We start from the raw sequence: 12,910 nt of genomic DNA, 5'->3' as shown, positions 1-12,910 counted from the left end.
TTGCTCTTTAATTGCTTATCTATGATGCTTCATTGTCAGCTGGTAACAGAAGAATGTGGGCAGCACTATGACTTGGTGGTGAGCAACAACTGATCTGCAGCACTAGGGTTCTAAAGGTTCAAAATTTATGGAGAGTAAGAAATCTGCTAATTACTGTGACTGTCAGTCATTTGAATAAAAGTTCATCCATACAAATGCCGCCCACAGACCCCATTCACAAGAAATGGATATTCAGTTGCTGAAGTCTACAGAAACAAACCAGTCACCTGCAAAAATACCCAAAAACAAGGTTAGGCTGGGTTCACACTGTATTTTTGCAATTAGTTTTTTTGCATAAAACGGATGAAAAAAACCTGATGCATTTGAGTGCATTCGTTTTGTTCCGTTTCTACACTGACTTCTATCATAAAAAGAAAACTGATCAAACTACATCCATTTTTTTAACATACACAAAAATGTGGTCGACCACAATTTTTGGTACACTGAAAAAACTGATGCGTTTTGATTTTTTTTATGATGGAAGTCAATGGAAAAACAGATGAAAACAGATGCATTTTTGTTCCATTTGCATAGAACGAATGAAAACAGATGCATTTTTGTTTCATTTGCATAAAACGAATTAAAAAGATGGATTGCAAAAACACACAGTGAGAACCCATCCCTAATCACATTTGCGTTGAAAGCAAACTCAAAATATACCAAAATATATATATATAAAATATATCAAAAATACTAGACCTCAAGTACAATACCAGACACCAGGACAGGAACACAATGAACTCAACAGAGGTGTATTGACACTGTTGGTGCTTAAAGGCGAATGTACCATCAGGTAAATTTCTGTTTGTTTTTTTTACCTTAATTGATCATTGCCAATGCAGGGATGCCAGTGATGCAGTCTTTTCCAGAGCACTGGCCCGCACCAAAGCACTGGGGGCAGGCCCGCCACCCCCAGTGTGGTGTTACCACCCACCACCACCAGCACAGTGATGCCGCTCCTCTGATTCTAATGGCACCGCATCATAGAGGGGAGGGGGTTTTGTCACACTGGAGGCCAGCGGGCCTGCCCCAGACTGGCACAGAGTGCAGGAACCGGGCTGCAATTCAAAAAAAGAACTGCATCACTGGCATCCCTGCACTGCTGTTGATCCATTAAGGTAAAAAAAAAATTGCAGTGATGTACCTAATGGTAAATTCGCTTTAACATATAAGAAATCTGGCACCACTATTATTTTGGTTTTTCTGTTCTTATTAATGCAGATGTAAACCCAGCCTTAAAGCATTACTGTCATTTGCAGTGACTTCTGGCATGTCATCAAACAAGTCAAAACCTACTGATTGCACCTGGTCTCACTCACAAGACCTACTGAAATCCTGAGATACTGCTGTCTGCAATCAAATCAGACTCCTTTGCTTTATTACAGTCTATAAAGCGAAAGAATCAGATGCTCCGACGTGAAGCCTAGTGCAGTCTAGAGCACTCACCTTGGCTTTATCTCAGGATCACAGAGTCTCAGGAGTGAGACCCAGCGTGGTCACTAATGTTTGACATGTCTGATGTTAGTGGAAATTGGAAGTTAGTGGGAATTGGACTTAAAGGGACAGTGTCACATTTTTGAAAATTTTTTAATGAAAAGTAATAAGAAAAAATAGATGTGTTGTATTTTTTTTTTTTTTTACATTGGGCTGGAGTGTCTTTTATTTAAACTAATGTATGCACAGGGGGCTGCCATTTTAATAGTGTCTGTGTGTGACGTCATTTCACGACACACACACAGACACTATACGGCACCTCCATAACATTGGAGTGAACCGACGGAGTCCGTCTGGTTCACTCAAACTGGAGGCTCCGTCACTGTGTACTGCGCATGTGCATAGACATGCGCAGTACACAGCTTACCTGGGGCGGGGTGGCCATTTTTTTGACGTCCAGGAGAGGAACTAGAACGGGGGGAGAGAGACCGCACAGTGAGTGGGCAGGAGAACTCTGTGCAGCTCTCTCCCCCCGCTCCCCCGCGTCCGCCCGCCCGCCCGCCCTGAACTTGCCAGCAGCCAGCCAGTACGGTCCCCCCAGTACAGTTACGGGGCCGGAATGAGCTTCGGGCACGGACAGGCTGTAATACACCGTCCCGGAAGCTCACAGCTGCAGCCTCTCTGTGCCCGGACTTCTCTCCTGCTCGGCGGCCATGTGACATTGCGGCGCTGCAGAGCAGAAGAGAAGTCCGGTAACCGAGAGGCTGCAGCTGTGAGCTTCCGGGACGGTGTATTACAGCCTGTCCGTGCCTGAAGCTCATTCCGGCCCCGTAACTGTACTGGGGGGGACCAGCCTGCCCTTACCGCGTCTTCTCCCCGTGCCCGCCATCACCCCAGCGCCTCTCTCCCCCCCCATCACCCCAGCGCCTCTCTCCCCCCCCATCACCCCAGCGCCTCTCTCCCCCCCCATCACCCCAGCGCCTCTCTCCCCCCCCCATCACCCCAGCGCCTCTCTCCCCCCCCATTACCCCAGCGCCTCTCTCCCCCCCGTCACCCCAGCGCCTCTCTCCCCCCCGTCACCCCAGCGCCTCTCTCCCCCCCCATTACCCCAGCGCCTCTCTCCCCCCCCATTACCCCAGCGCCTCTCTCCCCCCCCATCACCCCAGCGCCTCTCTCCCCCCCCATCCCCCCAGCGCCTCTCTCCCCCCCCATCACCCCAGTGCCTCTCTCCCCCCCCATCACCCCAGCGCCTCTCTCCCCCCCCATTACCCCAGCGCTTCTCTCCCCCCCCTCACCCCAGCGCCTCTCTCCCCCCCGTCACCCCAGCGCCTCTCTCCCCCCCCTCACCCCAGCGCCTCTCTCCCCCCGTCACCCCAGCGCCTCTCTCCCCCCCGTCACCCCAGCGCCTCTCTCCCCCCCGTCACCCCAGCGCCTCTCTCCCCCCCGTCACCCCAGCGCCTCTCCCCCCCGTCACGCCAGCGCCTCTCCCCCCCCCGTCACGCCAGCGCCTCTCCGCCCCCCGTCACCCCAGCGCCTCTCCGCCCCTGTCACCCCAGCGCCTCTCTGCCCGTCACCCCAGCGCCTCTTTGCCCCTGTCACCCCAGCGCCTCTACGCCCCTGTCAATCCAGCGCCTCTCCGCCCCTGTCACTCCAGCGCCTCTCTCCCCCCTGCCACATCAGCTTCTCCCCGTCACCCCAGCCTCTCTCTCCCCCCTGTCACCCCAGCGGCTCCTCCTACCCCCGGCTTCTCCCGCAGCCCTACCTGTGTAATGTCTGACACTGCGGACATCAGAGAGCAATAGCCTGTACGTAAGTGTGTGTTTGTCTATATATATATATATTAGTACAGGATATTGCTCGCTCGTATCACTGGTGTCTGCAGTGTCACACATCACACAGGTAGAGGAGGTGTATGTGTATATATATTTACCACCTCTACCTTTGTAATGTGTGACACTGCGGACACCAGAGAACAATAGCCTGTTCTCTTCTGTATCTATATATACCTCCTCTACCTGTGTAATGTGTGGCACTGCTGATACCAGAGAACAATAGCCTGTACTCTCCAGTATGTATGTGTGTGTGATACCTTGGATTAAGAGCGTTTTGGTTTAAGAGCTCAGTTTTTCAAAATTGTGACTTGGTGTAAGAGCATTGCTTTGGTGTAAGAGCTCCCTGTACTGGGTGGGAGGAGGAGTGGAGGAGGGGCATGGTCTGTATAGCGGGGTCTTCAGCCCTGTACTCTGACCCAGGAAGTCTCCTTCACCTTCCAAATCATAACAGATCCTCTTCAGGCTGGGGCTTACATCAGGGGACAGGACTGTGGGGGTAATCTCTCCATAGCTGTAACCCCTCTCTCACCGGACAGAGAGTGCTGCATGTATGTGCCCACATCTGCCCTGCTCATTCCTTCATGCTCCCTGCAGTCTCTTGTCAGCCCTGGTGTTTCCCATCCTCTCCATTACTGTACAGTAACTTATAATATCACATATCCTGCTGTTTCTGAATGTTTGTTTCATTAGTCTTACACGTTATTCAGAATAATAAATTATATTTGGGGTGTGGAACCAATTGTCTGCATATCTATGATTTTTTTATGGGAAAATTTGCTTTGGTTTAAGAGTGGATTTGGATTACAAGCACGGTCCCGGAACAAATTATGCTCGTAATCCAAGGCACCACTGTGTGTGTGTATATACACACACACACACACACACACACACACTCTCTCTCTACGTGTGTAATGTGTGACACTACTGACACCAGAGCATTAGCCTGTACATACATATTATTTATATATATATATATATATATATATATATATATATATATATATATATATATATATATATACACACACACATATACGCACACACACCTCCTCTACCTATGTGCATGCGGGGGATGGGCAGTGAGAAGTGAGGGAGGTGAGTGTGGGCGAGCTGTATACGGTTCTGCAGCAGCTGAGGTGCATTATGAAAGGCTAGGGGCATGCTCCTTCTATCTGCACTGCTGTGCAGACAACAACAAAATGGTGCTGCCCAGCAGTACACATAGTATCACCTTTCCCCTCTTTGTTCTCCTGTGAAAAGAGGAGGGAGGTGATGATGTCAGAGCAGTTGAGCAGGGACAGCCTCTTTTTTTCAGCATTCGGCTTTCAGGCTGCTTTTACCAGCAGTGTACTGGTGGAGCTCCCCCTGGTGGCCATCACTGGGAAATATGAAAAATTAGATCGTTAATTTTTCATATTTCCTTACATGTAAAAAAAAAATGAAAAACACATAAATTAACAAAAAAAATCAACAAATTCAGTTTTAAGACTTTCAAAAAAAAATTTTAATTTGCGACACATTCCCTTTAAAGCCTGGATAGTTTATTGGATTTGTGGTTGGCTGAACAATAGTCCCCTAACTGTTGGTGTTCCCCAAGGCTCTGTACTCGGGCCTCTTCTCTTCTCCATCTACACCTCTGGCCTGGGACATATAGAATCCCTTGGCTTCAGGTACCATCTTTATGCCGATGACAATCAGATCTACCTCTCTGGTCCGGATGTCACCTCTTTGCTATCCAGGATTCCAGAGTGTCTATCGGCCATATCCTCCTTCTTATCCTCCCGCTTTCTAAAACTCAACATGGACAAAACAGAACTTATCATCTTTCCCCCATCTCGCTCCACCCCGCCTTCTAATCTGTCAATCACTATCAATGGCTGCACTCTGTCCCCTGTCCCCCAAGTCCGCTGCCTTGGGGTCACCTTTGACTCTGCCCTGTCCTTTAAACCACATATTCAGGCCCTGACCACCTCCTGACGCCTTCACCTCAAAAACATTTCCAGAATCCGCTCTTCTCTCACCCCTGACTCCACCAAACTATTGGTACATGCTCTCATTATTTCCCGCTTGGACTACTGTAACATCCTCCTCTCTGGCCTTCCAGCTAACTCCCTTGATCCCCTCCAGTCTTTTCTTAACTCTACTGCCCGACTAATCAACCTTTCCCCTCGCTTTGCCTCAGCCTCTCCCCTCTGCCAATCCCTCCACTGGCTCCCCATTGCCCAACGTATTGACTTTAAATTGTTGACCATGACATACAAGGCCATCCACAACCTGTCCCCTCCGTACATCTCTGACCTGATATCCCGCTACCGTCCCTCACGCAACCTTCGGTCCTTCAGTGACCTCCGTGTGCACTCCCCCCTTATTCATACCTCGCACAACCGCCTCCAAGACTTTGCCCGAGCCTCCCCCATACTCTGGAACTCGCTACCCCGACACATCCACCATCAAGTCCTTCAAAAGTAACCTGAAAACCCACCTCTTCAAACTAGGCTACAACATACAATAACTCTGCATCACACTTGAATGGCTGCACTTTACCTCCTGTTTCTCTCCCTATACCTTATAGATTGTAAGCCCTCGCAGGCAGGGTCCTCTTCCCCCATGTACCAGTCTGTCTTTTGCCTTCATGTAATGTTTTCTGATCTTGTATTGTTCCTGCCTGTTGCCTATCTATTGTATAGCGCTCTGGAATTAAGGGCGCTTTATAAATAAATAAAATAATAATAATAATAATAATAATAATAATAATAATAAAAAATTGTGATCCCACTATATCGAGCTCTAGTGAGACCACATCTGGAATATTGTGCCCAGTTCTAGAGATGAGCTTTAAATAGAGCAAGTCCAGAGACGGGCTACAAAAATGGTAGAGGGTGTCAGGCCTAAAACATATGAGGAAAGGCTTAAGCATTTGAATCTGTATATAGTCTGGAGGAAAGGAGAAGTGTGTGTGTGGGGGGGGGGCATGATCAAATCCTTTAAATATTGTTAAAGGCATAAATCAGGTTAAAAAGAGGTGTATTTTTAATTTAAAAAACTGAGCACAAGAACAAGGGGACACAATCTGAGGTTAGTTGAGGGAATGGTCAGAAACAACATAAGAAAACATTTCATTGAAAGAGTAGTAGATGCTTAGAACAAACTTCCAGCAGATGTGGTTGGTAAATCTACAATAACTGAATGTAAACCTGCCTGGGATAAACATATATCTATCCTAAGATAATGAGAAAGGAAATACTAAAAAAGCGAACTAGATGGACCCAGCGGTCTTTTTCTGCTGACCAACTTTTATGTTTTATGTCAAATATTTATTTGAAGCTTAAATTAATGTTTGTTGCTAGTTTATTGCAAGTTACAAATTAAAGGAGAAGTCCGGCCAAAATTAATTTTTGATATGTTGTTACTTATGAAAAGTTATACAAATTTCTAATGTACATTAATTATGGGAAATGCACATATACTGCTATTTCCCTTAATTTAGTAGATCAGGAAGTGTTAGAAATATCTCTGAAGAAGTGACGTCACGACCCAGGGTGTAATTCCTATGGAGTGTCCAGCAGGGGGCGCTCTCTATATAGAAGTCTATGGGACTTTATTGTTTCTATGGGTTTCTATGTAATGTAATGTAATGTAATGTAGTGTACAGTGCTTTATTGAATGAATACATCTATGGAATACTTTGGGGAGCAAGTGTCCTTGCTCCCCAAAGTATTGCATAAATGTATTCATTCAATACATTCAATATACAGTAAGCCCGCCGATCCGCCGCATTTCCGCCGAATTTCCGCCGCATTCCCGCCGATCCGCCACACGCTGATCCGCCGCATTCCCGCCGATCCGGACCATATACATTGAACTACAGCTCCCATCATCTGCTTCTAGTATGAACAGGTGATGGGAGCTGTAGCTGGGTAATGGATATGACATGCCGCCGGGCGCAGGGGGAGCCGCTCAGTACACAGGAGCGCTCCCCCCCTCCTCCTTCCGTGATAACTTCCGCCTATACCAATGCTGAGTCCCTGCCTGGCCGCCGCTCTCCGCTCACATATACCGGCTCCCGGCATCAGCGCGGACACCAGGATGCATCGGGAGCCGGTATGTATGGGGGGGGAGAGCGGAGAGCGGCGGCCAGGCAGGGAGTCAGCATTGGTATAGGCGGAAGTTATCACGGAAGGAGGAGGAGGAGGAGGGGGGAGCGCTCCTGTGTACTGAGCGGCTTCCCCCTGCGCCCGGCGGCATGTCATATCCATTACCCAGCTACAGCTCCCATCACCTGTTCATACTAGAAGCAGATGATGGGAGCTGTAGTTCAATGTATATGGTCCGGATCGGCGGGAATGCGGCGGATCAGCGTGTGGCGGATCGGCGGGAATGCGGCGGAAATTCGGCGGAAATGCGGCGGATCGGCGGGCTTACTGTGTATTGAATGTATTGAATGAATACATTTATGCAATACTTTGGGGAGCAAGGACACTTGCTCCCCAAAGTATTCCATAGATGTATTCATTCAATAAAGCACTGTACACTACATTACATTACATTACATAGAAACCCATAGAAACAATAAAGTCCCATAGACTTCTATATAGAGAGCGCCCCCTGCTGGACACTCCATAGGAATTACACCCTGGGTCGTGACGTCACTTCTTCAGAGATATTTCTAACACTTCCTGATCTACTAAATTAAGGGAAATAGCAGTATATGTGCATTTCCCATAATTAATGTACATTAGAAATTTGTATAACTTTTCATAAGTAACAACATATCAAAAATTAATTTTGGCCGGACTTCTCCTTTAAGAATCTGAAAATGTACATGAGGGCAATACAGAAAAAATACATATCAAGTGGAGGAGGACAGGGATGAACAACACACATGATTCAAGCAACTTTGACCAGCTGTGAGATTTGTGGAGACAGGTGCCAAGTCAGACCACATCAAGTACAAAAGGTTTACTATATGGATGGGGACAGTAGCTTACGGTTTCTCTTCTGTTGTCTTACCTCATGATATATTGAAGGCTTGGATAAAGATGGAATCGTGAAAGATAACACCTTATTGTTTCCATCTTTATCAGCAATTTCCTGTAAAAAGAAAACACTGTTCAAAGGTTGTTTTATTTACAGCTATGCTAATAGAGTGCATGTACCTATTACACAAAGCGATTAGGTGTTTAAATGGGGCCACTTTGAGCAGCTATTGCTGCTCAATTATCAGCCAAAGAGCCGATCAGATGATTGTTGTCTTTCAACATTTTTGACAATCATCGGCCTCTGACCGTGCATTGCTACGACTAACAATGATGCACGGCTGACAACAGTGTAAAGAAAATAAAAAGAATACTTTCCTGTCCAGGCTTCCTGGTGTCCTGCTGCCTTTTTCATGCTTACCACGGCCGTTGCTGAAGCTTCTAAAGTTGTCTTTGAAGTTACAGGACGCTCAGCCAATCACTGGCCATGGTGCTGTCCCATCTTGGCCAGTGACTGGCTGAGTGGCCTGTAACTTAAGAAAGCTTTAGAAGTTTTTGGGGTTGCTGTGTTGATTAGGGAAAAGGAAGCAGCAGGGGAGCCTGGAGAGCCGAGAATAACTCTATTATTTTCTATATAAAGCAAAGGCTGCACAAACATCGCTAAACATGCCCATGCAGCCCTTGCCGCACAATGCTCGGGCGTTGTAATACCATAAAGGCCTCAGTTTACAATACTTTAACAATCCAACTGGTATTTGTTAACAAGTGTTTATAACATGAAATCCTTTATAAAAACAAACAAACAAAAGCTCTATCTTTGTATATAAAGGCAATATTCTCCCTGTTTAAGCCCCATTCACACGTCCGTGTCAGTTTTTACTGTCAGGAAATCCTGATCAGGAGGCCACAAACATCATCGGTAAAAACGGATTACTGTCAGGAAATCCTGATACTTTCCTATCAGGAAACAATCAGGAAAAACCTTCAGGATTTCCTGATGAGAAAAAAAAAAAAAAAAGTGTTCCCAATATGGTCTAGTATGCCAACACACAGCCCCTAGTGTACCTGGATGGCCACAGGCTGCAGACCTACAACTCCCATCATGCCCTTACTGGCAGGTCATGATGGCAGTTGTACTTCTGCAGCCTGTGGCCATCCAGGTTGCAGAAGTGGGGAATAGGGAGGCCGGGGAGGTGGCGCGGTGGGCAGAAGATGTCATGTCGGTTCGGGTCCGGTCCGCGGGTGTTCGCGTAGCTGATCTCCGGTCTGGGGTTGGGGGTGACGTCGGACCGCACGGCGGGGTGACAAGTGGTTACGGGGGCCGGCGGGCTCTCAATCGATCCGGAATCCCGGGCACTTTCCTGATGTACATCAGGAAAGTGCCCGTGATTCCGGCGCTCCCATTGACTTCTATGGGGGCGTCCGGGACGGAATTCCGGACAAAATAAGACATGTCCTATTTCTTCCGGATCATTTTTCCAGAACAGACACCCTTCCGGAAAAAAGTCCAGAAGGGTGTCCGGGCCTAATTAACATGAAGGGGTCCGGAAATCCGGGTGGTTTTTCAGGACATGTTAAAGGGGCCTTAGGGTGAATTCATGTGCAGGAGATTTGTTGCACAAAGTTTGTTTGGTCAGGGGGGTGAGCTGAGAGAAGTGCACAGTAGTGTATTCCACTACCCCATTTCACAGGTCTATGGGGCTGCTGGACAGAGATGATTGACAACAGGGAAATAAAGCTACTTCACGCTTATCCTCACTTGTTCTTATGATCAGTGTCCCTGTGACTGATCAAAAGTTCTTCTTAATGACAGGTGCACTGTCACAAATTAAGTGAAAAACTATTTTCAAACCAAAAGAACTTACTAAGTTGTAAATGCCCAATAGAAGAGCTTCAATGCAGCCATTGCTTTGTCTATCGCGGCTGGCAGTGAGTCGCAAATAGATGGAAATCAGCTCTGGAAGGAACTGCATAGTAAATCTCTTCAGCCGCACTTCAGAACTGCGGTACAGCTCAAATAGCTGGTGACAGATTGGTTCCAGAAGCTGCAAATACAGAAGAAGAGAAAGGGGTGATATATTTTTCTTACCAATATTAAAAAAATAGTTCTTAGATTGTTTCTCATTCAGCAGATAGTCGACCTGTCAAACCATTCAACCAATTGTTGAAAGTGTACAAGAACAGCAATGTCTAAAACGATGCTATTATAATTTAAAGGGTCCACTCATCAAAGACAAGCCTATAAGAAAATCACTTTTGCCAGAGGAAGCCATTGCCAGCCAAGCATTTCCCCGTAAAGGCTGCTGTGGGAGAAATGTAGTTATAAATGGCACTCATTCAGAGGAATGGCCACTCAAGTAATACAGGAATGGCTGAATCTGCCGGAGTGGGAACTGTTCGTGAAGACTACCCTAATAGGGACTTCAGGAGACAAATTTTTTACAGTATATCCACCTTTATATTGATAGAGATAGATAGATAGGCTTAAAAGTATAAAGATCAGGTGAGTAACTTTATAAGCACATTGAATTACTGATTCAGTGTTATAGCCCAGAGTTGCATTCACAGTTCTGCTAAATGTTACTGGGAACAGCTGGGAAGTTTGACGTCAGACATCCCTAAACTTAGCCTCTGTAATACTGTGTGATGATTCGTTTTCCCACATCAGATAAGTGTACAGTAACTGCAGTAAAACATACTATTTCCAAAATGCAAGACACCAGAGAAAGCTATGCTCACACATTCAGCAATCTATAAAAATTAGGAAGTATAAGGTGACCCAAGAGTAGGAAAAGATGAATGGTGCAAAGATTTTACAAAGCCACTTAGTGGTCTATGGAGAATATGTAATACTCATTGGCAATACTTTTCACACAGTATGGATGGCATCCATCTGCATTTTGGGGCCACCAAGCAATAGAAAACAAGCTGCAGTACTTTTAAGAAAGGGTGATAGCCAATGAGGGTTTTATGATTCAGACAATTCAGATATGGAATTATTTTCTTCAGTTCTCATGGTGACCCCATGGAATTTACATGTGTTTCTGTGATCTCAATGTTGTCACCATCTCAACTAGCAGAACCTCCTGTATGATGACTATTGCATTGACTGTTCCACACAAGCTCTTCACAGGGGTGGACATAATGGGGGGAATTTATCAAAGGGTGTGAAATATACACTGGTGTAAACTGCCTATAACAGCCAATCACAGCTCAACTTTCAGCTCTGGTAAGGTGAAAGAGGAGCGGTGATTGGCTGCTATGGGCAGTTTCCACCAGTGTATATTTTACACCCTTTGATAAATCTAGGCCAAGCTTTTATTAGTTATTGGTGATTATACAGCTCCTGAAAAATAGTTACAATGGATTCAACTTACCTGACTGTATACATATGATCTCATAGCTTACTTGGTAATATAAAGTGTATGGTTACTAATGCCAGAAGTCTAGCCAGCAAGATGGGGGAACTAGATGCCTTGGTTCTGGAAGAGTCCATTGATGTGGTTGGTGTGACTGAGACATGGCTGGACTCCTCACATGACTGGGCTGTCTATATTCAGGGATTTGATTTTGAGAGATTGTGTAAAGCAGGGGTTTCAAGGCCTTATCTCAGATATCTACAGTATCCTGAAGAGCTGATGAGGACATTAGATATCCTTATATGTCTTGCTGGGAGGTGCTCTTTGGGAGACAACTACCCCAATCTGTCTGGCGGGTGATATGGGACAGGGCTGCCAAGACGTCGATTTGCATAACGTATAAAGAAAGCCAATATAAACTGATGCTTTTCTGGTACCACACGCCTGAATTTCTACATGCACTCAACCTGTCCCTACCCAGAGTATGCTGGAGGTGTGTGTGTGTGTGTGTGTGTGTGTGTGTGTGTGTGGGGGGGGGGGGATATAGGCACCCTCCAACATATTTATTGGACGTGCCCTCTAATAATTTTTTACTGGGAAATGGTGAGAGACCTGATTAAGGACGTTAGTGACTTAGAGATTCCTTTAGATCCTGTCTTCTACCTATTCAATGTGCCCTCCATGAAGCTAGGGCGCAAAACAATGAAATTACTGATCCATATACTTACTGCGGCCAGATGTTTAGTAGCTAGGTTCTGGAGGAAAACGGTTGTGCCTACCAGAAACGATCTGTATGCACGGATTCTAGATGTTAGAAATATGGAACAGGTAACCGCAATGATAAACAACAGGCTTGAACATCTCAATAAGGTTTGGAACCTTTGGGATGTATACTGGGCAGATAAAGAATCGGCTAATGCAGGCCGTTAGATGCCAGACAACCTTCTTCTTTATCTTTATAGTACATCATGAACCTCCATTGTAGTACCCCCCCTAATGTCTCCTGTCTTGTTTTGTCCTCTCCCTCCCTGACATTTGTTGCTCCCATTAATGTACTAGAGATGTACCTGAACCAGGATTTCCATTATTGGTGTGCCTTGAGTCTTCTCAACTTTGCAGGATGTTAACCTGCTGTCTATGTTACGTATTGCTCCACATGACAATCGTTCTATTGTTGAACTTTTCTATTCATTCACTTGTGTATTGTATGTATGAAAATGATAAAAATTTCAATAAAAATTACAATTTAAAAAAAAAAAAAATATACAGG

The 12,910-nt window shown here is 45.9% G+C and overlaps 1 protein-coding gene across 5 annotated transcripts in view; it reads right to left on the bottom strand.

Moving 5' to 3' along the window:
• The window catches only part of HYCC2 (hyccin PI4KA lipid kinase complex subunit 2), an 89,333-nt gene that overhangs the window by 34,817 nt on the left and 41,606 nt on the right, over positions 1–12,910 (bottom strand). For all 5 annotated transcript variants that reach the window (XM_069983337.1, XM_069983338.1, XM_069983335.1 and 2 more), the window contains 2 exons: positions 10,147–10,326; positions 8,316–8,396 (listed from right to left, as the gene is read on the bottom strand). In XM_069983337.1, coding sequence (XP_069839438.1) covers positions 8,316–8,396; positions 10,147–10,326 — 261 coding nt within the window. The remainder of the gene's footprint in view (positions 1–8,315; positions 8,397–10,146; positions 10,327–12,910) is intronic.

The sequence above is a fragment of the Dendropsophus ebraccatus genome, chromosome 9, assembly GCF_027789765.1.
Source record: "Dendropsophus ebraccatus isolate aDenEbr1 chromosome 9, aDenEbr1.pat, whole genome shotgun sequence".
In the NCBI taxonomy this organism is placed as follows: domain Eukaryota; kingdom Metazoa; phylum Chordata; class Amphibia; order Anura; family Hylidae; genus Dendropsophus; species Dendropsophus ebraccatus.
Note: the sequence above shows the minus strand (reverse complement) of the source record. Positions and strands in the feature narration are given on the sequence as shown.